This window comes from Dioscorea cayenensis, chromosome 19, assembly GCF_009730915.1.
Source record: "Dioscorea cayenensis subsp. rotundata cultivar TDr96_F1 chromosome 19, TDr96_F1_v2_PseudoChromosome.rev07_lg8_w22 25.fasta, whole genome shotgun sequence".
NCBI classification, from domain to species: domain Eukaryota; kingdom Viridiplantae; phylum Streptophyta; class Magnoliopsida; order Dioscoreales; family Dioscoreaceae; genus Dioscorea; species Dioscorea cayenensis.
In genome coordinates this window covers 441,144-468,745 of record NC_052489.1, presented here as the reverse complement: position 1 = coordinate 468,745, position 27,602 = coordinate 441,144, and the positions used below count along the sequence as shown (strand labels likewise).

Genomic DNA, 27,602 nt, shown 5'->3' with positions numbered 1-27,602 from the left:
AAGCCAGAACTTAAAAAAGGCAAGTCTACAACGCCTTTTTTTGCATTAGAGGCGGCATCTACAAACCCATTATTGGTTGTTTGATTGATGTAATCAGGAGAGAACCAATGCCCAAGGTTCCTTTTTCCAACCATTTCTTTGTATTATTATTATTATGACCATCTTTTTCTCTGTTGAGCAAAGGTTTTGTATCACATATTTAGTTTGATTGATTGAACTTGTTGTGATTGATTGTTATGAGTTTTTTCCCCCTTTGATTTTTCATTGTTTTTTTCTTCTGGTTTTCTTGCATCTCCTTTTGATCTGTTATTGCTTTTTAAAAATTGGGCATGGACTTATCTCTTGGAAGCCTTTTTCTTTTGGTATTCCATGCATCCTTTTGGTGCAAACACTATATTGTGGATAAGCATGAAGGAATATGAGGATTCCAATCTTTTTTTTTTCTTTTATCACCATACTTTAATCAATTTTATTTAAAAGATTAGATACAACGTCAATAATCTCTGGTTAGGTTTATTGGCATAAGACTTTGCATAGGATATTCATATGTTTTATTAAAAAAATTAGTTTAAATTTAAGCTCACACAAAGTGAAAGCATGAATGTATTGAGATAGTATTTGTACATCTCCCAACACACGGCTTGCCCATATTTCATAAAAAAAAAAATACAATAATGTTAGGATGTTTCACTATTTAATTTGATTAATGTTATTATTTCTTTTATTGCGAAAATAAATCAGCATGCTAAACTTGTCAAATATATATATATATATATATATATATATATACATATATATATATTTCAAGACTTGATAATTTTTGAACTCTTGATATTTAGAATGAAGTAATAGCCAATAAGGTTTTTGGTTATTTATTTATTTATTTCAGCTTGATCAAACTCACGCATTATCTGGCCACCTAATAAACTCTTTCAGATAACAAAGGAATTCATATTTTTTATAATATGGGCCAAGTTACCAAGCAAGTTTGGGCCAATCATTGGCCAAACAGGTCCAACAAGAACCATATGATCTAATAATGATTGGATGAGCAGTATCAGATGTGTACAAATTTACCCGGTAGAATTTGACAACCAAATGATACATCTGATTACATTTAAACATCTAAAATGACAACAAAGAAAAAGAAAAACCAGAAAAAAATTTATTGCAGTTTAAAAAAAATAGTAAGAATTGATACAAAAGAACCAGGAGTCAAAATAAGACACAACTAATACATATATACATACATACATCCACAACCAAAACACAAATTCTAGCATACAACAACAGCCTCTACAGCAACGCTACAACAAGAATTTCAATCATTTCTGATAGGAATAGGATTAATGAACACTGCAGCAGCCTTCTCTAGTCAAATTTGAACAAAAAGCTAAATGGTGTCAACATTAACCACAAAGAAGACATCCACAACAAAAAGCACAAACTCTAGCCATACAACAGCAGCCTCTCCAGCAATGCCACATCAGTACTACTTTGAATCAGTGAAACAGCTGAATTGTGTTGACATTAAACACAAAGATTAAATTAGTGAGCGAATAGTAATAATCCACTGATAGATATAAAGTGGGTATATAAAGAAGCAAAGATAACCTTTCCCATCATGCTTCTAAGCTCCTCAGATTAAATTTGCATGTATTTGTCACTGGAACTCTGCAATCTGCTCAAGATTGAAAAAGAAAAAGGCATAAAGGGCGATGAATGTAATAGCCTAAACACGAAATGGAACAACAGATGAGATCAGTGGTGTAGTTAGAGGATGGATAGAAAGAAGCTCAGTTCGTGGCCTTGCTCTCTAAAATCTACCAAGCTATATCTAAGTTGTCCTGCCAGTAACAAAAAACAACCTGGAATGAATCTGACTTGATCAAGACAGGCTGATATTATTGAAACAAGAAACTGGTTAAGGAACAATTAGTGGTAATCAGTTGATTGAATGAAGCCTTCCCTACTACTTTGGGCTGGTGGAACTGAGATAGCCCAGTTTCTCAGCCAAAAAGTTCACATCCTCATCATCTTGCCCTTGAAGTTCTGCTCCACTCTTCTCACTGATCCCTTCATTCAACAACTCCTCCCAGAAATCATCTGTCAGTTCACCTGCACCACCTTGCTTCTCATCATATGCTTCCTCACCATCAATATTCCTGTCATAAGCCTGAATCTCCAGAGCTAAATTCTCCAGTTCAGTGACTTGATATCCATAAAGATCCCGCAACTCTGTCTCTAGGTCCCGACTTCCACTAGTTTCTGCACCACCAGGATCAGGCACTCTGTCTATTGGTCGCCTTCTCTTCTTGGTCATGGCTTCTTCAAGTTCTTTCCTCCTTTCTTTCTGCTGAATCAATTGTTGTAAGAAGTCCGGGTTCTGCATTGCTCGAGCTAAGAACGTCATCATCTGTTGTTGTTTTTGCTCTGTTCCTTGTAGTCTCACTTCTAGAGCCTGGAGATGAGCCCTGGTGTTCTGCTGCTCTTGCCTCAACTTAACAATCTCTGACATCAACATGTTTTTATCACGCCTTAGCCTATTAATTTCTCCATCCAACCCAAACCTTCCAACCTCAAGGAATGGCCCAAGAGCTTGCTGCTGGGGAGGAAGAGCATGAGAAGGTGGCTTCCTCCTCTTGATTGTCTTGAGGAGATGCTTCTGGCCCTTGAGGAATCCCTCACTTGCGAACTCCCACCTATCTGGATCAACCTTTCTAAAACCCTGGAGGAACCATCATTCATTGTCATATAAAGCTGTTTATTCAGAGCATCAACAGGTAAGAGGAATATTACTAGACAAAGAGATGAGAAGGAAGAATTAACAGTTCATCTAAAGCCACTCCGCAACACAAAAGCTGATAATTTGCCGGTTTAACAGTTTTGTGAGAGGCTTTGTACAATGATTGATTACAGCAGCAGCTATCATCTTCACAGTTTGATTCAGCAAATTATTTTCATGAACCAGCATATTAAAATATCTTCTATCTTCTCCTGCCTTTATATGAACAAAGAGGAAAACAATGACGTATAATTTCCATTAATCTTACAAGTTAGGGTCTGCTGAAATTATAAGGCATTCTAGCAAAAACGTAAAAACTGTAGTATTGTAAAACAATCTTGTGGAGGTATTAAGTTTGACCTATGAGTACAGAACATTCTTGTTTTCGCTTCTTCGAGAGTCCCTTCAGCAAAGCTACAGGAAAATTTAAGAGCATAAAATCAGTCGATAAGCACAATTTGATAGTTCCACGTGGTGTTCACAAGTGCAGATAACTTCTGTTGTTCCATGGGAAGAATCGGAACTAGCAATGCAGACTAGCTCCCAACCCACGAGACTAACAATCCCATATTTTAGTTCTTGTATGCTTTACAAAAGTTTAAACCCATATTGAAACTACAACATGAAACCCTTCCCTCTTCAACCCAAGGATGGAACACAGGGCACAGAGGCAAGTAGGCAGCAGGCAGGCAGGCAGGCAGGCAGGCAGGCAGGCAAACAGGCAACAAAACCAAATAGATAAATTAGCAAGGCTGGAAGGTGACAAGTTCATCATATGGAAAAAAATTTAATCACATCCAACCCTCAAGGTCTCTTCCCGCCTATGAATTTTGAAAAAGCATACTATTTTATACATAAAAAGCAATATGATACCTACAGAGTCCTACACTAACTAAAAATCTGAATAACAAAGAGAAACAAGATGGCATTTAATTTTTTTTTTTTTAATTTATCAACAAAAAGACAAATCATATTTAAAATGTAATATTCTGCTGAACTTTCATTCTTCTAGAATCTTGTAGAAAGCAAGTTCTTAGATATAATGCCCCCTTCCCATTGATCATTTAGACACAAAAAGACAATAGCCATTAAAAAATAACAAAATATATAAGAAAAGATGATCCTGAAAGAAGACGTGCTCAAACGCCAGCCTCCCATTTCGTAGTCTTTAGGCTGTAGGGGAATTCAGTACAAGGCCCACTCTCCTTTCCACCACCACGAAAGCACAAAAATAAAGCACTGACTTTTTATATGGGTAGAATTTATAGCTAGTTTATGCTTGAGTGTGAGCCACTTACATGAGAGAGAGAAAGAAAAGACTTGATACGACTTAGCATTATTCATTTTATCTGTTTTTGTTACTAGACCTGAGCAAAGTGTTCAACTTCTACCTCTATATAAAGCCTAAGAAAATCAAAATAATGAGACCCCACACAGAAATATCAGAATAACCGTTCCCCTCCACCTCAGTTAAGGGCAGTTTTGGTATTTCATAATCTACAAAAATTTATTTATTTTTTTGTTATTTTTTTTAAAAAAAGCAATGGGGGCATTTATATATAAAGATCATAAACAAGTAGAAATAGACGAGAAAGAACACAAGAAGGAAAAAAAAAAAAGACTATTATGATGAAAAACAGAAGCAATAAATATATACCAGATAACATAACTAAACCCCTGAAAGAGAATTAACTTTAGCAAAAACATCACAACAAATCATTGATGTTTACTCTACTAAGCTCAAATAGACAAACATACAAGCGTAGTAAGAAGAGAATTAAGGAGATATGTTAGAAAGAGATCAGAAACAATTAACTATTATGCATGATTAATACAAACGGCCTTTAATTTCTATCCTCCTTAAAGTTTACAACGAAAGACATACAAAAAAAAACCAAAGATATTACTAAAACATGGTCACATGGATGATTAAAGAAAAGTTTTTTTATTTTAATTTAAAGTAAACTTAAGACAAAAATAGTAAAAGAGAGAACTTTTGTCCCCCAAGATAATAAAATCATGTTCTTTTTTTACCTCATTTTGCAATACCAGAAACAGAGGAAAAAAAGGAAGAAGTAAACAACTACTAACAAAAACAGGATTCCAAGAACATGATCAATTAATTTCTCTTTTAAGACAAACAAGAAAACACTTTGCACTGCAATTAAAATTAATGTAGATGAAAACAGAAAACAGGATATGAAGATCAAAGACAACAACTTTCGCATCTCCAACAAGTTAACAATAAAAAGAAACAAAAGAAACATAAAAAAAAAGGAGAGAAGAATAAAAAAAGAAAAACAAGCTCAATCTAATGAGCTGATAATTGCAAAGAGGTACTCACATAGGTATTGAGCTGGCGAACGAAGCTAGAGAAGTTGTTGTGCTTGAAGTATCGGGGAAGCAGAGTCAAGGCGAAGGTGTGAGGATCCCAAACAACAAAGCTATTGTTAGTCCTGCTCCAAGAGACAACCCGGTCAGTGGAGGGATCATCAACAACATCGAAGGTCTTGGTGAGGAATGGCGGAGGCCCAAGCTCATGAAGACCATCCATGGGGCGAGGAAGGAAGCTAGAAGAAGAGGAGGAGGAGGAGGGCATGAGGCCATTAGCCGGGAAACTCCTCCTTGACGAGATTGGGGAGACGGTCCATGGATTGAATCAAAGATGGAAATCGTTGAAGAAGAACAATCACTGAGTCGGAGAAGAAACGAAGAAGGAAAAGATATGAAGGGTTTTATTAATTGAAGCGAAGAAGGTTCTAGACTCTCTAGAGGTGGAGAGACTTCGATATTTTATAAATTATAATAATATTATAATAATATTTATAAATATTATATTATATAATAATAATATAATATAGATATCATGGAAGGTTCTGGAACTGATGGTGTCGAAGTCTGGTTTTAGCTTCCCGGAAGGATGTTTTCTTCATCGCCCACAGAAATATTGTCACTGTTACTTAGATTTTTATTTATTTATTTATTTATTTTTATTGTGGGTAGTTATTATATATATATATATATATTTATTATTTAATAAAATTGTAAATTATCACGGAGATATATGTTGAGACGCGTTGAGAAGAATACCGTGAGGTTGACCTTGAATGGGAATGGATAACACTATGTCCACGCATCGCATAAAAGACCAATCAAACATCCAATGTTATGTATTTTGACCCTTCCTTAAAATCACGGGGGTGTGATATTTATGGGACAAGTCATTGACTCCAAAATTCCAAATAATAACCTTTGATCAAACATGCTTTCAATCAATTTTCATTCCGTTGAACAAGTGTTTGTAATTAATTATTTATTTATTTACTTTTGAAAAAAATCCGCATATCATTTTATTTAGTATGTATTGTTTGTATGAAATTATTATGTATGTATAGAATACTCAGAAACCGTTATTAACCTTCTAATATATTATTACCTCTGAGTATATTATTACCGTATATAATGTTCATATTGTTACCCAAAAAAACAGATTTGTCGATCGATTTTAAAATTGCTTTACTTTTTAAATGTCCAGACGGTAATCCGTGAAAAATCTCAAAAATATCTCAATATATTTCTGTTCTATTTCAATAGTTTTTTTTTTACTACCACAAATATCATTAAAACTAAAATTATAGACTTAAATTCTATGTTCATTTGGATTACATTCTGCAAGCAATATGGAACCTTTCCAAGAGTGTGTATATATACATAACCCGCTTGAGATTTAACAAAAACAGGTAACAAATTTTATACTCTGAATATTTTTAACAGACCCTCATACATTCGAAATCAGCAAACCACTAATTTAAATCAAAATTAATAAATTAAAAACTTGTTATCTAATTCATCAATTTCAAAACTATGAGTACACAAATACTTACTCCCCTGAATGTTGTTATAATAATCTCTTATAATTTGTCCTAAATTTGTACACCAACTGAGCTTCAACTCAAATTGGTGCCTTCTCTATAAAATATAAATTGAGGTAAATACATAGATAGGCATAGTGAGAAAGAGAAAGAGTGGCAAGAGGAAGGCTCCATAAAATATAATGAATGGGCTCCAGGGCATGGGTTCCAAAAATGAAAAGGCAAGTCCTCTCAACATCCCCATCATTGAAGATAGGGACACTGAGGAAAATGACCACAAGAGCAGAGAAATGCAAGTGGCCATATAAAGAAAGAAAGACAAAGGCAATGGATCACCACAGCATCAATTGGAACAGTTCATTGGCTTTGTACCTCAATAGCAGTCAGGAATAATAATATAATAATAAAAAATAAATAATAAATGAAGACATCCAATGCTTTGTCATCCACTAGAAACTCAGTCAAGTGGGTTTGGTCGGTGGACTATCCTTCTAGATTTTTCTTCACCATTTTGGCGCTGAGAGCTTATCTTGTAAAAAGAATGTTTGGATGCCTGGAATTAAGAAAAGATCAAATGTCTAGAATTTGGATACAAGTCAAAAATCTCCAGATTAATTTATTTTGGCCCAATCAAATTCACAAACACGAGTCATTGACTATAACTTCCCATCAACAGAGAATTTGTACTGCAATTGAACAACAAAAACAAAAAAATTAGGCGTTGTCAAGCGTACCTTACGGTTCTTGCATTTCTCCCACAAGCATTACTAGTGCTAGTCAGCCTCTTAACATTATATCAAACAGCAAGGTGAACAAATCAAAACTGAAACCAATAAAAATTTCAGTTAGTGAGTGAAAAAATCATTCGACAGCATTTTATTTATTTATTTATTTATTTATTATTATTATCACTTTGACAAAAGGAGCTGAAGCAATTAATACCAACTAGGTACAGAAAACAACAAGATACAAGAAGTATTTAGAATCTAAGCCTGGACTCTTCAGTGATCTCCAATAACCATCTTGGGAGTTCAAGCCCTCTATGGAACAAACACGAGCATGTCTTGTTAAAATTACCAGTCCAATAACTATTTAGAATCTAAGCCGAGCATGCCTCGTTAAAATGTCAGCACGAGTTTTGCAATCTCTTGGTATAACCCTCCTAGGTGAGCAATGAAAATCGGTGAAGAATAGATTTGAATTCCTTAATAACTTCCGTAAATCTCCAAGTGACACAACAATCTTTAGTATGAACATAATCAGGCCGCAGGCTCCCCTAGCAGGAATACTTCACGGCAATTTTAACAGCAGTTAATTCAGCAACTAAACTAGACTCAGTTGTAACAGCTACTGGCCTTGCAAAAATGATTTGATTATAGTCAGTAACAATGGCAAAACCCAAGCCTGAGGGGACAGAACTCCTTACCCATTAAGCATCACAAATGACAAAACACAACAGAAGAAGAATAAGCACCGGGAGAGAAAAGGGAAATACTACGGTACTACCTTCTAAATGCTGTAGCATTCTTTAATATATTGAAGCACTTTCTGAAAAACTAGGTGACAATCAAGCTTAGATTTGTTGAAAATGAGATTGCATCTGGCACCCCATAAAGCCCAGGCAGAGGAGGCAACTAAAGCTTCAAAGCTCTGGTCACCAATCCTAGACTTGAACTTTTGGAAATAGTTGATCTCCAGAAAATAGATCTGCAATCTGATCAAGATTAACACCAGAAAAAGAAGCAGCCAAGTTCCAACAGATCCTGCTCTCATTACAATTCCAAATCACAAGCTCAACTGATTCACGATTTAAGCCACAAAAAAACACAAGGCTCAGCAGGGGCAATGTTTAGATTATAAATATAAGCATAAGTGGAAGTTTGCCATGAAAAAAAATTTCATAAAAATATTTTGACTCTCGATGCAATTTGCATTCTCAATAATATGGTCCAAGCCCCCCAGTTTTCCTCAAATTGATAGCCAAGGCTCAAATGATTATACACCAAGCTAATTTGTTAGAAGAGCACACAGGAGAATGAGGGTCCAATTTTAACTTAGTTTATCCAAATCTACCATTTGACCCAAAAAAAACAATAAAACTTATCAACATTAAGAGTGTCATTTTCAATGAGATCAGAAAAGGATATGTTGCATATTAACAAATATATGTTTGTAGGTTATGGGAACTTCAAAGTACCAAGGATCTCTCCACAAATCAACAGAATTAGGATTACAGGAGCTAATCCAGAGATTAGCCCGATAACCTCCGCAGTTTTGTAGTCAGATTTGCATAGCCAGGATGATTTGTGAATCTTAGGGCATTCCCAAGAATCCCAACTATTGAACTCCCTGGACTTAGTCCTAAAAATATCGACCCAATGCCTGTCATCAATGTCGAGGACAACAAAAAGATCTTTGGCCATTAATGCAACTTTTGATTGCCTAAGGTTCTTGATACTTAAACCCTTCTCAGCTACATCAAGGGTAGTAGTGCTCCAACCAATAAAATGGAACTTATTACCATTACTACTGCTACCATACAGGGAATCCCTCGCTGTCTTAGAAATCTTATCAAGGATTGAAACAGGGATAGCATAGGAGGACAAAATACAAGTAGGAATGGACAGTAAAGAAAAGTTAAATAGGATGGCTCTACCAGTGTTTTCAACCACTAACAATTGTCTTAGCTCTATCAATTGGGAATTGACAATGGGTGATAGATAACCTGTTAGGGTTGATGTTGGCTCCTAGGTATTTAAATAAAAAACTCTCAACCTTCATGCCTAAAAATTTGCTTACTGCAATAGCAATTCTTTTGTTACACTAAGAAAGGAGGTGGGCAGTAGATTCACTAATATTGGTACTCTGCCTTGTAAGATCCCTATATAAATCTAGACAAAATCTACAGAACTTGACAACACACTCAAAAGCCCTGGTAATGAATAATGATGACAAAAGCTTCAGCAAATAAAAGATTATTGAAGTTTCTATTGAGTTTGTTATCAGACCCTAGAATTATGTTCAATTAGAGGGCATAATTCATAATCTCAGATAGAAAAATATAAAAAAAATAAATAAATAGCAAGTAACAAAACAGTCATAAAATTCATAATAAGAAAATTAGTTGTCTTTAATTTTTCATAGTTTTTAATTTAAGTTTGGTCAATTAGTTTTGCTCAACAACTATTTACAAACTGTCCAAGATAAATGGCAGACCAAAAGACAGGGTTGGTATTTTACCTCATTCAACTGTGCTTAAATTAAAATCACACACATACACACAACTGATCACAAGAAAAGAAATATAAGACACAAGCAAATACAACACATTTTTCTTACCAAAAGCTAAAGCAGAAGATGGGAGCTGCCTTAGAAGCACTACCAAATAGTTAAGTCAAGCAAAGCTCATTCACCACCATGAGCTCTCCTTCCAGGATGATTTTGAAAGTAGGGATGACGAAGAGCATCATCAACATTCAAACGGTCCTCCTGCATCATAACTTTAACTACATAAGGCAATCAATTCCAGCAAGCTTGAACAAAATTAATTTCCCACAAAGTTAGCTTTATAAGACAGGTCAGTTGAATTAGAAATTCATCTAAAAAAAATTACAGCTGAAAACTAGCTAAAAGCATTTGTCTCCTAGAATTGACTGGAAGGAATTTGTGCTTCTATTAAAATTTATAAAAAAGGTCAATAAATAGCAGCATTAGCGTAGCACTCAAAATTTCTCTGCAGTAATTTGGTTTAAGAATGAATGTTAACTAATGAATATAACCCAAGAAATGCCCCTTGCTTTCTGTTTAAGTAGAAATGAAAATGGAAGTATTACAAGGATATTTAGATAAAGATGGATCTAGGCAAAGGTACTTCCTATTCCTATATCCACTTCTCTTTCAGGAGTATATTTACACACTTGCTCACGATCATGGTTTAAATGGTTCGATTTTTGTGGAAATTTTGGATTATGACAATATATCTAGTTCGGTACTTGTGAAACATTTAATTATTCGAATGTATCAACAGAATTATTTGATTTATTCAGCTGATGATTCGAACCAAAATTGAATCGTTGGACACAACAATTTTTTTTATTCTCAAATGATATCATCTAAAACATGCATTTCACATTAATGTGAAAGCGTGGCAAGAAATTCTAAAACAATACAATGAAACAGTTTTTATTTAATAAAAGTTTCAACCATATCAGCAAGGAAGCAGGAGTTTTGTTCTTAATCTGTTCAATATCATAGTTTGGAAGGTCCAAACACAATTGTCTTCTTATAAGGAAGAAGGTCAAAGGTGAATTTGAAGTTGCAAGCCAATGTCACATGCATAAATGACATTATGAGAAAAACAAAAAGGACACAATATGTACCAATGCTTAACAGGATATTTAGGTGGCAGTTTTGGGTTTATCTTTTTCTAGAATGACAATCTGAAAAGGATACAGAAGGGAGTCTCTAGGCAGTAAAATTAACCAATTGTATCAATCATATACTCATTGTCAATGAATGATAGATTTTGTTAGCTTGATACATTATAAACAGGAGTTGGCCATAAAATCATAAAACTTACTGGATGCCAAACTAATAGCTGCCGAACTAACCTCAGAGCCCAAGCATTTGGAAAGCTGCATAATATTAGTATTCCATGCATAAAATAAACGGGTAAAGCCATAGTATAAGTAAAATCATGTGGTTAAACAGGCATCTAAATGCTTGTCACTAACCCTAGCCCAAGAGGATCTCTGCTCTTTACTTGATGTGAGAAAGACTCTTCTGAGCATTTCCAGGAAGCTGGCCAAACCTTTCTCTGCATTACAAACTTACATCAGAATATATGAATCACTAAGTAATGAACTAATAATTTCCCATGATATGTTACAAGCATAGTTATTAAAAGCATAACGCCCACCAAGGTGCTAAGGGGTCAAATCGCCCAGGTGCAAGGCACAAGCACACACTTTTCAGAAGCAAGACAATTTTTTTTTTTTATACAAACTTAAAAAATTCATAAAATTCATAATGCATACTAAAATTTCATAAAATAAGAAAAATCAAAGTTTAAAAAGTTCAAACTCGGGTAAAACATGTATAGAGTGAAATAACATATAATCAACATAGCAAAAACATATTAACACTATTATTACCACTATGCTTCTACTAAGAAATACTATTATGTTAGGAGATCTTAATCACTAACATATTCTTAAAAACTTAAAGAAACCTTTTGTCTTTATGGATAGAGATTTAATTTGGATGATCATCTAATAGCTCATATTTATCCAGCTCTCAAAAACTGAAAAAAGCCTCGGGACAAGACGCACACCTTAAGGCGAATCTTTAATATCACACCCCTTCGAAGCTCCAAGGCGTTTGGGTCGGAGCCTAGGGAGCCTTGCGCCTGGGGTGCGCGGAGACTCTTTATGTCATGCCTCCTCAAGGCTCCAAAGCATCTAGGCTGGAGCCTAGGAAGCCTTGCGGCTGAGGTGCATCTTTAATAACTATGGTTACAAGTATGATTATTATATAACCATTGCATACCTAAAATGTTTGTCATGCCTTTTTTTCTTTAAATAAAGGAAGCTAGAAGAAAAATATGTATTTTTAACTGTATGAGGTGCTCTGCATCCAGTTACTTACACGGTGGATTGTCTCATAAGTGGCATAGCCATAGGGAAGAGAGATTATCTTACCGGATAGAAATGAAATACAAATCGTACCAAAATACTGCCTAGTCAGCTAATCTCTACCAAAGATCACTAAAAGACTTGCATCAATTTTATGGCAAAGCTCAAACAAAGTAGGAGAACAAAGAGCATTCTATGGATAGTAAAGATGCTAAATGCCAATGAAATCAAGTCATTATCATTACAAAGTCAAGAATATGAAGTCATAGAATGGCATAGACAGATGTTTTGATTAACAAAGAATTGATTTAATTCTTTAAGACTACTGATTGTAAACAAACTGAAGGTAAAAGAACAGAATTTCTGGAAGCAGAAGAAAAGATAAGTAATGCACAATAACCAATGGTTCATAAATGATCCATATAAAACTATACGAATGAAACGTGATGCCAGAAAACAAATTATGCCAAAAAACAGATAATGATAGTTAAGGAGACAGAAATATAACCATAAAACTATCCAAGCAACATCCCCTCGGGAGGTTGTGACTGTATATGTAATGTTACTTTGACTTCATATTAACTACAAAGATATAATACTTTGAACGCATTATCATTTGACTTAAAATATGTCCAGATTTTATGTAACTGTTCTGAAAGCTTGCATTCATTCATATGCACCAAGCTCATCTGATTTTGAGTTACATTCATACTAAACAATTCCAGTATCACATTTATTGTTAAGTTACTTGCAGCTTAAATGGATGAATATAGGATGATCTCAGATAGAAAATACTGCAGGCAAAACTTATCTCCTCAGTGCCATCTATGGCATATATCCATACAAGTCAATAAACATCAGCCATTCATAAACGCCTCCTTTTAGATCATAAGGTACTCCAAATTAAATTTTTTAAAAAAAAGGAAAAAGAAAAGAAAAGATTGATTAGAACCTTTCCTTAAAAGAAGGCAAAAGACTGTATTCCTATCTACAGTTTAAACTTGAAATCCAATAGCTTGAATTTATTTTACAGATTCTGAAGTTTGAGCAAAGCTTAGCTAAGGTTGACCAGTGAGAGCTAAGGTTGACCAGTGAGTCCGGATCTTTCAGTGATGTCCTGAAATTTCCGCCACATTCCAACAAAATCACAGTAAGGTTTCCTGGAAGTCAGTAAAGTAATATTTGATGTCTAAAAGTGAGATGCTCCTCAGTTACATCTCTGCACAATAAAACCATTTATGTGATAGCGTCCTTACCCGTGTATTTTCCTTGAATACTATTGCTGACTGCAGAGCCTTCTCTGCATAATTTAAAGATACACATGAACCTATGTTGGAATTCTGCTTCTTCAATAAGCCAGGGTTTCCCTTCAATATTATCAAGCAAGTTCTTCTTCACATATCATAACAAAAATAATGTTATATTATTGCAAGACAAATTACTGAAGCACTCAGAAAGTCTCCCTAGGTAATGGTGATTAAACTCTCTCCTGGTGATTCTTCCCAAGTCTTTGGCCTCTTTTGAAGTAATCAAATAATACTTCTGTTTTTGGTCATGACAGTGTTGCCAAGGATCCAAAGCGCACTCTAGGTCCTAAGCCCTTTATAACGCCTGAGGCCCAAGGCACACCAAAATAAATAAAAAATAAATAAAAACTCTCCCAAGTGAAATAAGGCGCATATAAATAAATAAAATTATATATAATATAATAAATTATATAATATATAAACGAAAAAAAATGCTTTAAAATTAAATGTCCAATTAGTTCTAAGTTCTAAGTTCTAACTCCTAATCATCCAACGGATGGATAATATTCAAAAGGTCAAATTAAACATAGGTGGTTGGCTAGCACCTTATTCTACAAATTTACTATTTACTAAAACAACATTAAATATATACCCTTTGATTTTCACCCTAAAAACTAATTAAAAAACACAAAAATAGATAATCAACAGTAAATTTCAATCAGACACGTCTTTTTAGCATTTTTTCAAGGCACAAAAAATGCTCTAAAAATGTAAAAAAGCATGCGCCTATTTGAAGGCGCCTCACCTGACAAACTTAAAGCGCCTATTATGGATAACGCTGCGCCTTAGCGCCTAGGCGTGCCTTGACAACTCTGGGCCATAACATAGTAAACAGATTGTGTTTACAGACTTTGATGTACAAGTTCAATAGGATTTGTGATTGGACACTCCCGCATTGCTACCAGAAAAGTTTACTAAACCAATTAACTCAAATTTTCCAATATCTACAAACGTGTAAAATGCACAAAAAAAGTCATCATATAGATACGTAAGCAGTCAAATCGATTCAACACTTACCAGTTTCTGACCTCCTGATCAAACATGATAATGTAATGTGTCCCCATCAGATATGCCAAGCCATAAATAAAGATAACAAAATAATAATAAAGATGATAAAAGGGAAAATTTTTTTCTTACAGGATCATCTCTCCTCACATTTTGATGATGCTGTGAGGATATCCCCGGAATCAATATGCACATTTCCATGTATGATCGAAGTCTGGTACAGTGATGCCAACAGTTCAATCAACAAAATTATACATTTTCCAAATACCATCACTCATAATTCTAGATGAAATTCACACAGATAATTACATATTAAAAACATTATTTCACAACAGCCAACTGAATGAACGGGTCTTGTAGACTAGGGGATTGAGTTGATTTTCTGAGAGAATAATATGATATCCTTATGTAACATCTTTGATGGTTAAAATCCCAAATATTCTATTAAACCTTTTGATATTCTTGAACACATTTAACTGGTATGACATTTGGGATCATTCAAGCTCTCAAAATATCTGGGCTAGCAGGATTATCTACATCATAAACTTCAAGTACAGTGAATGTCAACAAAAAAAAAAAAATGCACATTGCCAGGATAGTCACGTGTGAAAGTATCACAGTTCTGGGGTCAGGAAACCTACACGCTCAAAACAGCAAAAAGCCCACTGCTTATTTATTCATAATTTTAGACTACGTGCATGGATTCAAACTAATGAAATGCCCATGAGTAGATCTAATTATAAACCATTGAAAGCCAACATAACATAATAGCTGTTATAAAGCAGTAAAAGATTGCGAATTTAATGCAATAGAAATAAAGCTATACTTGTAAGCAAGTTCTATTGTATGCTCACTCCAGCCCTCAAGATGCTTATCAAGTAGAGCACGAGTGCGATCACTAATTTGAAAAACATGAGGTGACCCTAAAATCAACTCCAAAATTACAACTCCCACGCTCCACATATCATACCTGCGAAAATAGCATAGCAATAGTAGTTCAATATAAAATTTTCAAAAAATGAAAAACACTTAATAAAACAAACTAATTTCTAGGATCTTTGTGATTGAAAAGTAGTTGATAGAATAAGAACATTAATTCACTGTTTCAGATGAATTATATATAATATTTGGATGTGTCAAGCAAAGGTATTCGGAGAAAAAATATTGTCACAAACTTTAATGTTACACTCTTAGGCTCACGAAACCAACTAGCATTGAGAAGAGCTTCTGGAGGAGTGTACTCATACGTCTGCTCAGATCTGGATACCATAAGAAATTGACAGTTACAATCCCAAATCATATTAAAAATTCATGTTGTTAAATATATGAAAACTGTAGTGGAAGCTTAATGCATAAAAATTACATCATAGTGGTACAGCATAATGATGTTTGGCCTAATTAGAGAAGCAACAAAGCTGCTTAGGGTCGTATATTACATGCTTCTGGTTTTTCATGAGTGGTATCTAGTGGACTCCTACACATTTGTATCAGGTTGTTTAGCAGCCCACTGCTCGGAAGCAACCATGGAGAAGGGTCTTTTGTGGAACCAGCGGCGCAAGAGCAGCTAGATGGCTTAGAAGGGGCCATTACTTTGATGGCCAAGAACAAAGCCTCCACCAGCATTACCTAGCCCATACCAAGCCATTTAACAGTTAAACATGCTATGGTACCCTGATCTGCCTAGATAAAGATGTGATGGCCAAATAGTTGAGCATGTATCTGCCAGGAGGATAAGTGAGCCAGCACATGTGCATTGTGAAGCAGGAGACACTAGACTAGGTGCAAACCAGATGATGGGAGTACAGCAGTGCATGCCCTTCGTATTGGAGTATCACGAGACTATAAATTAACTCTCACACGTCAACCAGCTTCAGTCAAGTACATTAAGAGGGTTTTGTTAACATAATAATTGCATTACTCAACCCTATTATGAATTAACTCAGTTGATTACTAATTAGATCCTTCACCAAATTATCTGAAAATTCACCACTTCAACGAACTACCTGTGTTTGGCTGATGAAATCTAAGTCAACCAATGAAGAAAAGTTAAGTATTTGCAATTGAAAGCTCATCTTGTCTAATAAAAGAAACACTTCATGAAGGGATTTCAGTGACCCACAGTGTGTTAAAAGAAGAATAATAATATATGTTTAAAGTACAAGGGTATCAATGGCTCTTGGTAAAGTTTAGGCAACCCTAATCCTACTCTTATTTAAAAAGAGTTGTACCTCAATTGTATTTTAGTGTTCTATTGGTTCAAATATTACATGTTATTCTTCAATAGTTTCGTTCACTTATTTTGGATTGCATTAACATAGTGTACTTGCCAAAGTAAAAGGAAATCCACCAAGGAACTTTTAACATCTGCACAATAATAATTTATATCAAAAGGAAAAGCTAGTGTAGATTTGACTTCACTGAGAAATAAATATTAACAGTGGGATGGAAAGCCTTTCCACTTTATGATGACAACAAGAATATAACTATATAAGTATATCTAGAAGGAAGTAACAATAAAAAATTGGGTTTGATATTGTTTCCATACGAGTTTCAGAGTAAAGAGCTTCTTTGAATAAATAAAAGTTGTACCTAGTGGGCCCAGATCCATACATATATTTCAGAGTGACATCGTCAATTGCACTGCCGAAGTCAATAATCCGCCTAAAGAATCCAAGGATTTGTCAGCTTCAGAATCAGCAAAATGACATTTCCTATCCTAGTCACAAATGAATGATAATAGAAGCCTGTAATAGTCAGTTGGATCCAATTTGCGTAATCAACTACATTTCATTGTACTCAAATTAATGACGAGTGTCAACAGTCCAACTTAAAGATATATCACAAAAAACTACAAAAATTTTGTAGGCTGCACTCACTCTCCTCCAACTAAGATGCACTAAAGAGGGACTAGAGTACCGGAATGAAACCTTCAGTCTCGAGAACTAAATGCTAAGTTGTCAAAAAGGATGACTGTAATAAGGCGTATTATTACCATGCCATCTAGTATGTTGAGTTACATACACCTACTGGGCAGACAGAACCATTTAAATGGTCTCTCTTTGTCCTGCCACTAGAAACAAGGCCCATAAAAGCTGAGTTATCTACAAGTGAGTTATAATAAAAAATTCCAAACTGGCATTCATCTAGGCTTATCAAAGCAAGCTTACACCAAAGTTATTCCAGCATCATCATAGAAAGCTTGTAAGTTCATCACTGTACACATGGATTAGTGCAAATTAAAACAAGGTGAGCCATTAGTAATGAGCTAAATAAGAACCTAGCCGCATACACCAAATGCCCTTGTGACAACACACATCAAGTTAACACAGATGAAACCCATCATGCCCTATTTGATACACATTTGGCTTTCTATTGCATAACTTATAGTCATTGTGACAATACTTAATTCAGATTTCTGTTGTCATAATCATGCACCAATGGGAGGCAAGAACGAAGTGGGTAGCATCTCTTATGTTGTATACACAGATGTTAAACCTTACCAGTAATTTAGTATTTGTGATAAGCTATCAAATTAAAAGTAATGTTCTTTTCATCTTGTACACCTTATATCATACAGTAAGTCCGGTAGTTTCTCTATACTGTTCCTATTTTTGTTCTGTCTACCTCTACATCCATTGAAACACACTTTCAGGAACCACTACCTGGCCTTGCAATTTTACAAAGAAAAATTGCTCTCGAATGGTTATGTCACACTACAGGTCTAAATAGGATTAATGATAAATAAATTGTTCATAGATAATGTTTGAATAGTAATCAAGTATTATATTTCTGACATTTAACTCTCAATTGTTTGATGATAATACAAATATATACTGAAAACAGAAATAATATCTAATCTATATTGAACATAAAAGATCAACTGAATGGTTAAAATACGAAGTAGAATAGCATACATTTTGAGACGATATTGTTTTCCTCCCATTGGGGCTTCTTGCAGGCATTTCCCAGTTTCCATATCTTCAAAACATATTATCATGTTCTCTTCCAATGAAAGATGAGTGTTTTTGTCAGGAAAGCACCACATGATTCAAATACATCACTTTCTTGAAATCAACAGAAAACCAGATTACCTACTCAAGTAAAACTTTCACACCTTTTTGATAAAGTAGTCCTATTTGATAATGCGTAGTCATTTCAATGTATATCACTTATTATAGGTGTTTATTCTAATTAAGTGGCAGTCTTCTGAGGTTATGCTGGTGACCCTAATTCTTACGTTTTCTTCAAAAGAGTATGGTGCCATCTATCTTGTAATTTGATGACTAATTTTGAGTTTTTAGATCCATCAACGAATTTCTGGTTCTATTCTGTGATCTATTTTTGGTTTGGTTTGCTTTGCATCTAAGAGTTTGTTATCCTTGCTTACATTAATATCTCAAATACTTCTAAGAAAATAATGGGGACACATATACATCCATTCATTTCTTCCAAGGAAACATAAACTTGCAGTACTATCAAATATTCCGAATTTCCAATATTCTTAAAGCATCTTTGGCAATATTCTGGACCATTCTTCAACCATTAGAGAACATGTCGGAAATAAAAACCCACAAATCTACCGGATACTTAGTGAGCACAGCATGGGTTTCTAAATTCCAGAAGTCCTATACTAATTTTTAATGGCTGAAGAAGATCAAGTGGAACACAAAATCATATCACTCCCATAAAGAATGAATAATAACCTGGGCAATGGCTAGTAAAGTTCCATGGAATATCAACTTGAAGAAATGCATTCTTTAAGCTGAAACGTTACAAAGCTAAATGTAGAAGCTCAAAGGAAATTTATACAAAAGCAAGCAATACCTTCATATAATCAATCAAGGTATAATGACTACAGCTCAATGTCATGCAAGTAATACACTACTTCTACAACATAATTTGTCGATCAATTGAAAAGAGAATTCCATGTGTTGGACAGAAATGATGTGCTAGCAGGAATAATCTCAACTTGGACAGGAAAAATCACAAAATTTGTAGTGGTTTGACGATATTAGCCAATTTATCTCCAAAAAGAGAAGAAGCTCAAATAGACTAGAGTAATAACCTATGGCAACGAGCCTTTTAGGGCATGGTGTATTGTAAGTCCACTTAAATGCAAGTGGCTTCTTTTTTGATGTTTGGTGGGATGAAATAATTAATTTGCATGTAAGTGGCTTCTGGCCATACTAATTTTGTTTCTATGATCTTTTTATTTATCTAACTTCTTGTTTGAAAAGTTATATTTTTCCAAATGGTATATTCTGATCATCATGTGACAAGATTCATAGTAAACCCAAGTATTCAATGCAGTGAGTTAATAGTTAAGTGTTGGCCGGTTGGCCCTATACAAAAATAATAACAAAAACTATTGTAGAAATAGCTATTAGATGTCAGTTGTCAACTTTAAAACACTAAAAAAGGTTAGTGTAACCTCACCTACGCTTACCATGATTGTTACACTCACTCTACAAGTTGCCACATTAGATTTTTACTATTAACATATTACTTGCATTATACCAAACAAAAAAGGCAAAATGTTGCAAAGCTACTTACATCATACCTGTTAGAATTATGTTATAGTTTATATTTGGTTAATGGGTCATTTTGGGCCCATATCACAAAACCCTAATATTTCTCTATATATATCCTTGTACTCCTTTACTAATGTAATATACAAACTATTTCTCCTATCCTCACATGGTACCAGAGCTCTGGGTTAAACCCTAGCCGCCGCCACCGCCACTCCAAATCCTAGCCTTCCACCCACCACCGCCACCTCTACCGCCAGCCGCCGTTCATCTCTTGCCGTTCTCGTTGGTCTATGGGCACCTGGTGATGTTCTTCAGCCCTCACCAGTAATGCCCTTGTCTTGTTGCTGAAGGATTTGTCTTGTCGTCGTCATGTCTTCGTCTCATGATTTTTTAGTTAAGAATCTCCATTGTACCTCGCAAAAGTTGGATGGGAGGAATTATGTTTTTTGGGCAAAGAGTTTTGAGCAGTTCCTTATGGCTCATAAGAAATCATCGTACCTCACGGCAAATCCGCCGGACTCGAAGGATGCCAAGTATGCTGATTGGCTTGCTGAGGATGCTGCAGAGCGTTCATGGTTGACCGGTAGTATGGAGCCGGATATTGCCCGAAGTGTGGTGATGTTGACTACTGCAAAAGCAATTTGGGAGATGCGCAAATTGACATATGGAAATGAAAATAATATCTCTCGTGTTTTTGAGTTGTATGAGCAACTGTTTACAACCCGTCAAGGTCGATCGTCGTCCCTCAATTCTTCACTCACATCCGTAGCCTGTTGGATGAGCTAGATATTTACCAGACATTAGTTCTTGATCTGGCCACCCTTCGTCGTTACCAGAATGAAGTTGCAGTCATCGCATATCTTTCCGGGCTCCCTCTTAAGATGCAAAACCAGGTGAAGGGCTCTATTCTGAGTTCCGAGCGAACGCCTGATCTTGCTGCTGTTTATGCTCGCGTGCTTCGCCTATCTTCTACATCCACATCTCCATCGCCTATTGTGTCCTCTGATCAGTCCGCTTTGCTAGCTTCTCGTGGGCGTGGTGGTAAAAGCTCCTCTCGTGGTGGTCGAGGAGCTGGCCGTGGTGATTCTCGGAATAGATTTGTGTATCTTCTGTCGACGGCCAGGCCACACTGAGGATCGCTGTTGGGATAAGCATGCTCGCCCGGCAGTGGCCAATGCTAGTACCGAGGTGGTCGATCCGTCACCCACTTCTAGTCTTTCGAGCAGTTTGCCACTATCTCTCAGTCGACCTTGCACGGTTCCAGCTGACTCTGGTACAACATCTCACACCACGTCTCTTCTTACTTTCCTCGGTAATGCCTTTCTTGCTTCCGGGGACGAGTTCTCGGATTATTGACTCGGGCCTCTTCTCACATGAGCGAGTACAAATCAAAAATCTTTCTCCATCTGCTTTTTCGTTTTGTGGCAATGCCAGATAGAGCGATCGTGCTTAGTGTCCGGAGAGGGAGTTGTGCAGGCTTCCTCTCAGCTTAGAGTAAATGATGTTCTTTACGTACCTGAATTTGCTGTCAACTTGCTATCCGTTTCTGTGATCACCAAACATTTGAATTGTAGTGTAACATTTTTCCCTTTTCACTGTATTTTTCATGATCTGCAGACAGGGAAGAGGATTGGTTTGGGGCGTAATCGTGGTGACAGCGTGTATACGTTGGTGAGTGATGATATTCCTCGTGGTTTAGCAGCATCTGTTTCTGACTCCGAATCATCACTCATATGGCACTGTAGATTGGGTCACCCTTCTCTTAGTCGTCTTCAGCAAACTTTGCCTAGGATTCGGGTCGAGTCGTTTCAATGTGAGTCGTGTCAGTTGGGTAAATATCATCGTGCTACCTTTAAGCGTTCTACTCTAGTGTCTAGTAGATCGATATTTGATTTAGTTCATTGTGATGTTTGGCGACCTTCTAAGGTCGCGTCTATTTCTGGTCATCGTTACTATGTTGTGTTTCTTGATGATTTTTCCCGAGTGTCTTAGGTATATTTGTTAAAAGACCGTCGGTCTATTGCTGATGTCCTTCAAAAATTTATTTTGGAAATAAAAAATCAATTTTCCACTGTTCTCAAATGTCTTCGCACCGATAATGCTTTAGAATTTGTCTGTTTTGCTGTAAATTCTTTGTGTGCGTCCTTTGGGATTATTCATCAAACCACCTGTCCACACACCTCTCAACAAAATGGAGTTGCTGAAAGAAAGCATCGTCACATCTTGGATGTTGCACGCACTCTCTTAGTAGAGCGTAATGTTCCTATGTATTTGTGGTTTGATGCTATCTTAAGCGCAATCTATCTTACTAATCGTATGCCTTCTGCACCCTTAGGGGGAGAGGTTCCTCTACGTCGTCTTCTACCTGATACCGAGTTGTTTCACTTATCCCCTCGTGTTTTCGGTTGTGTTGGTTTTGTTCAGGATTTAACTCCTGGTTTGGACAAGTTGCGCCCGCGTGCGCTTAAATGTGTCTTTGTTGGTTATTCTCGCACCCAACGTGGATACCGGTTGTTTCATGCATCCGACTAGTCGGAAGTATTATGTATCTATGGATGTCACGTTTTTTGAGTCTCAATCATTTTTTCTAACTCAGTTTCTCACGATATGTTAACTACGTCATCTGATATTGTTTTCCCCATCCCTGTTTCGGTCCCTCCGCCTGTGCCTATGCCTAGTGTGACGCCTCCTCTATTGGATACAGATGATGGTCGTTTTGGACAGGTTTATTATCGACGCCAACGTGTACCACCGCAAGCTCCGCCCCCTCCGGTCCTCTCCCCGGACCATGCAGATCCGTCTCTTGATCTTCCCATTGCCTTTCGCAAAGGTATTCGTTCTTGTACTAAACATCCCATCTCCCTTTTTGTTTCTTATGATAATCTTCACCCGTCCTTCCGCACATTTGCTCTTTCCTTGTCTGCTGAGTCAATTCCCAGGAACTACCAGGATGCACGTTTGCTTCCACAATGGCAAACGGCAATGGATGAGGAAATGGAAGCCTTGAGATCTCGTGGTACATGGGAGCTTGTGCCTCGCCCTGCTGATACCAGCGTCGTCACTTGCCGATGGGTCTTCTCTGCCAAGCACAAAGCGTATGATACAATTGATCGCTACAAAGCCCGGTTGGTGGCCCGTGGTTTTACTCAGACTTATGGTGTTTATTATGCTGAGACTTTTTCACCAGTTGCTCGTCTGAATTCCATTCGCATTCTACTATCAGTAGCTATGAATCGATCATGGGCACTCTGTCAACTTGATGTGAAGAATGCCTTTCTCTATGGAGACTTAGTTGAGACAGTGTTTATGAAACAACCCCCGGGGTATGTCGCTCAAGGGGAGAATCTAGTCTGCCAGCTCAAGAAAGCGATCTATGGTATGAAACAAAGTCCTCGTGCATGGTTTGACAAATTTAGTGTAATTGCAATTGCAGATGGTTTTCGCAGGTGTAATGTGGATCATTCTGTGTTCTATAAGAACACTTCATCTGGTTGTGTTGTACTTGCGGTATATGTCGATGACATCTTGTTGACGGGTAGCGATCGCCAGGGCATTCAGAGAACTAAGGAGCATTTAATGAAATATTTCGTTACACGAGACATGGGACGACCCAGATACTTCCTTGGTATTGAGTTTGCATATGCCAAAGGAAAAATGACGCTCTCACAGCGGAAGTATGCTTTGGACTTACTTGAGGAGACTGGTTTAATGGGTTGTAAACCAGAGAGTACACCTATTAAGCAGTCACCACCCTTTTGGGAGACATCTTCCCCATTTCTCAAAGATCTTGGTCAATACAGACGTCTGATTGGCAAGCTCATTTATCTAACTGTTACTCGTCCTGATATATGTTACGCAGTTGGACTCCTAAGTTAGTTTATGCATGAGCCACGAGAAGTTCACTGGCAGGGTACTCTGAGGGTTCTTGCATATGTTAAAGGAGCTCCCGGCAAAGGTCTTCTCTACAAGAATCATGGTCACCTAGACGTTGTAGCATATTCTGACTCGGGTTATGCTGGTGATAGAGGGGACAGAAAGTCTACGTCAGGCTTCTATAAGTATGTCGGTGGAAACTTTGTTACTTGGCGAAGAAAAAAACAGAATGTGGTTTCGAGATCGAGTGCAGAAGCAGGAGTACAGATCGATGGCACAGACAGCTTGTGAGATGGTTTGGGTGCAGTCTTTTCTATCTGAGTTGGGATTCCCTATCACAATACCTATGCAGATGTTGTGTGATAACCAGGCCGCCATCTTCATTGCAAATAATCCAACATTTCATGAGTGTACCAAGCATGTGGAGGTTGATTGTCACTATATTCGTGATATGGTACTGAAGGGAGTCATCTCTACGCCATATACCCAGTCGTCTGAGCAACTGGCGGATATCTTCACCAAGGGTTTAAATGTTAAAGTCTTTAGTAATCTATGCAACAAGCTGGGCATGCTCGATATATATACTCCAGTTTGAGGGGGAGTGTTAGAATTATGTTATAGTTTATATTCCTATCCTCACGATACCAAACAAACAAAGGTGCCTTAAGCTCACACTGTAACTTCCCCGCTTCATACCAAACAAGCACTTAAAGAATTAAAATTAATTTCCACCATAACCTGAAAAATCATGCACTAGAAATCTAATGCAATTACTGATACACAAGACCGAGGTGATTAATCTCTAAATTATATAAGGCTACAAATTAAAAAGAGTATATCTAGAAAAGCAAAAGACTGGTCCTATGTTAAATGAAACAATATATAAACATATAAAAGCACACATATTAAGAGAGAAAATTGGCAGCAAATTCAAAACAAATTAATTTTCATGTTAAACTTTGTCCCTATCTATAACTGAACCATGAGAGATACATAAATACAGGTATAAATAAGATATCAATAATAGAGTAAAAAGTTCAAACATGCCAATATTAAAAGAGTAAATTGGCAGCAAATTCAAAACGACGTCATTTTCATGTTAAACTTTGTTCCTATCTATAACTGAACCATGAGAGAAACATAAATACAGGTATAAATAAGATATCAATAATAAAGTTAAAAATTAAAACATGCTAGGTAATCAGATAATAAAAAACTGAAGTTTGAATAAAATCCAAGAATATTGAAGGTTGTTCTCTATACCAGGCTTAATATCCCTATGTGTGATATTACGATCATGGCATGATTTGAGAGCCATTAACTGCATACAGGTACAGATGAAAGACCATTAGCATACAAAGATGATGTAATAGAATTTAAGCTACACTTAGTTATTGCAAAACATTAGATGACATCATTAACTCCAAGAATGCATTTATAAAATAGAAGTTAAATTTCTTCAAATATCTAGAACTCCACAAAGACAAATACTATTATAAAAAAAGCTTGCATAGGAAATTTTTTTTTTAAACTCATTCAAGAAATATTTTAGAATGTTAATTAAGGTTTTTAATTGCTTTAAAGTGGTGTTCGTTAGAGATTCACTAGCTCTTCATAAGCCACTAACTAATATTAATAGATGAAATGGTTCAAGACTATTGTCACAGTCAACACATTCTATGCTATTTGTATCTCCAAACTATTCCAATACATTCAAATCATTACAGATTACTAAAAATTAGGAATGTGCACAGATTATTTGGAAGATGCAAAGGCATGGGGAAATCAAATAATAATATATAACCATCCTAAGACAATCTCAAGCACAGTATGATGGGTACAAAATAACAAACATGCATTAACCATGTGTTCTCTGCAATCTAAACTCACACCCTTTTCTCCTCAAAGACATAAACCAAAACACACAACAAACCAATGAATGCATAAAAATAATGTTTTGGTCTTAAAAAATAGCAGATCTCATGGTTGACAAGGATGCAAAGAAAGTTGAGAAAATATCCAACAAATTCCAAACATATAACAGTTTAGAATGTATTCATGTCATGTGTTTGATAGCTCTAAGATGCTTAAGTTGGTCATATTCATACCCTGATACAGCTGCTTAAAGTTTCAATTCAAGAAAAAAATCACTGCCTGAACTTTATTAACCCAACAAATAAACTTTTCTCAAATGTTATTTCTAATTATGGAGAAGCTGCTCCCACCCTACAAACTGAATAAGTACTAAAATACTTATCTGTGAAGTAAACCTCAAATGTAAGACTGCATTATTGTGTAATTCTTTAAAGGTTGCCATCTCTAGAAATGTCAAACACTCACAGCCTTACATGTTGGTTTAAGACTTCACTAATCCAACGGAACATGGTTATCACTGAAGATTAAATTTGGCATGCTTCAATTAAATTTAACAATGTTCAATGAGTGCTGTCAAGACAAAGAAAAAAAATGATGATAGCATACCAGCTGCCAAATGATATCCTGCAATTCCTTTGCTCCAGCTTCTGTTGTCTTCAACCAATGCCACCAAGCAGAAGGATGTAAAACCTGGATATTTCTTGCTTGTCTGTTCATTTCATCTGCGGCAGTTAATTTTGTTGCTTTGGCTGTATACATCAGTTTTGATAGTGATATCCCTTCATACCGAAATACAAGCCATATTTCCTTTGAGTCCGACTCAAAGGACTCTACATACCGAGCTATATGATTCAGACCTTCTTCATAGCTTCCACTAAATGTTCTGTAATTTGTAGGAAATGTGGTGGCAGGATCTAAGATAAAGTCTCCAGCATACCGTAGTTCTATTGGCAAGGTGGTTAATGATCTTGCAGCCATAGAGCTCCCTAGGGACAAGGACGCATTCAAGAAGACTTCACCAAAATACTTTTCACGCAGCCCACTTAAGTAAGCAGCAGTCCCTCTCTCAACCTAACAATAAAATTCCAATAATCAAGGGTTAAAAGTTCAATGACTTAAATTAAATATCAACAAGCTGATCAAACAAAATATTGAGAAGCAATAACTACAAGTAGCATAAGTGGAAAATTTTAGGGACAAACAAGACGGCTAACAACCATTGGATTTTCCTTGGTTACTGAAGATGTTAAATGGAGCCAATTTATAAAGGAATTTCTTTTCACAGGGCTTAAATTTTTTCTTCTTTAAATGAACTCATTTTCAAAGTGTTTATCAAAACAACCTCTGTTTAATCTGTCAGGACGCACAATCAGTAAACTATCAGGTATAACCTCTTTAAGAAGTCTTCAAGGTTAGATGAACAGCACAGGAAGCCTGCGCTTGTTGAACTCAAGCAATTTGGTAAATATGGCTAAAGGTTTTAAAACCCCACCACTCTTCCATTATCTCTGATATTCTTACACCCATCTCTAAGCCCTAACCTTAAGACACACCTCTGATACGCAAGAAGTAAGGAGTTTTTGCCAAGCTTCCAGGATAAGGCCTTTTAGCACCATAAGCAACATTCAAACAGCCTCAGTATGGGAGTTTTCTAAAAAATCTCAGTCTACATTTGCTGAATGAGAGAGCTGACTAACCCAAACAACGGCTATTTTTACAAA

General features: G+C 36.1%; 2 protein-coding genes across 13 annotated transcripts in view; both read right to left on the bottom strand.

Annotated features, from left to right (window-relative positions):
* Window positions 1-1,145: 1,145 nt before the first annotated feature.
* On the bottom strand, window positions 1,146-5,515 carry LOC120250084 (heat stress transcription factor A-2c). Of its 2 annotated transcripts, XM_039258857.1 has the most exons (4): window positions 5,130-5,515; window positions 1,869-2,728; window positions 1,615-1,681; window positions 1,146-1,514 (listed from the first exon to the last, which is right to left on the bottom strand). In XM_039258857.1, the coding sequence occupies exons 1-2, from the start codon at window positions 5,382-5,384 to the stop codon at window positions 1,973-1,975; spliced, it is 1,011 nt and encodes a 336-aa protein (XP_039114791.1). In that variant the 5' UTR covers window positions 5,385-5,515; the 3' UTR covers window positions 1,146-1,514; window positions 1,615-1,681; window positions 1,869-1,972. The 2 variants fall into 2 exon arrangements, with proteins under 2 accessions (XP_039114791.1, XP_039114790.1); XM_039258856.1 differs by having other exon boundaries at window positions 1,615-2,728.
* A 1,447-nt stretch (window positions 5,516-6,962) lies between these two features.
* LOC120250083 (probable inactive protein kinase At3g63330) overlaps window positions 6,963-27,602 on the bottom strand; it is a 30,962-nt gene continuing 10,322 nt past the window's right edge. For 7 of the 11 annotated variants that reach the window (XM_039258848.1, XM_039258852.1, XM_039258851.1 and 4 more), the window contains 12 exons: window positions 26,488-26,952; window positions 25,270-25,327; window positions 18,517-18,604; window positions 17,192-17,263; window positions 15,778-15,861; window positions 15,429-15,572; window positions 14,735-14,816; window positions 11,391-11,473; window positions 11,237-11,291; window positions 9,997-10,146; window positions 7,392-7,480; window positions 6,963-7,210 (listed from right to left, as the gene is read on the bottom strand). In XM_039258848.1, the coding sequence (XP_039114782.1) occupies window positions 10,063-10,146; window positions 11,237-11,291; window positions 11,391-11,473; window positions 14,735-14,816; window positions 15,429-15,572; window positions 15,778-15,861; window positions 17,192-17,263; window positions 18,517-18,604; window positions 25,270-25,327; window positions 26,488-26,952 (1,215 nt within the window). In that variant the 3' untranslated portion in view covers window positions 6,963-7,210; window positions 7,392-7,480; window positions 9,997-10,062. The other 4 variants (XM_039258845.1, XM_039258847.1, XM_039258846.1 and 1 more) reach the window with 4 other exon arrangements.

Coding starts and splice junctions, on each gene's coding strand:
- LOC120250084 (XM_039258856.1), bottom strand. CDS start 5,384: ATGCCCTCCTCCTCCTCCTCTTCTTCTAGCTTCCTTCCTCGCCCCATG. Junction 2,729..5,129: donor TTCGCCAGCTCAATACCTAT/GTGAGTACCTCT, acceptor TGGTTCCTCCAG/GGTTTTAGAAAGGTTGATCC.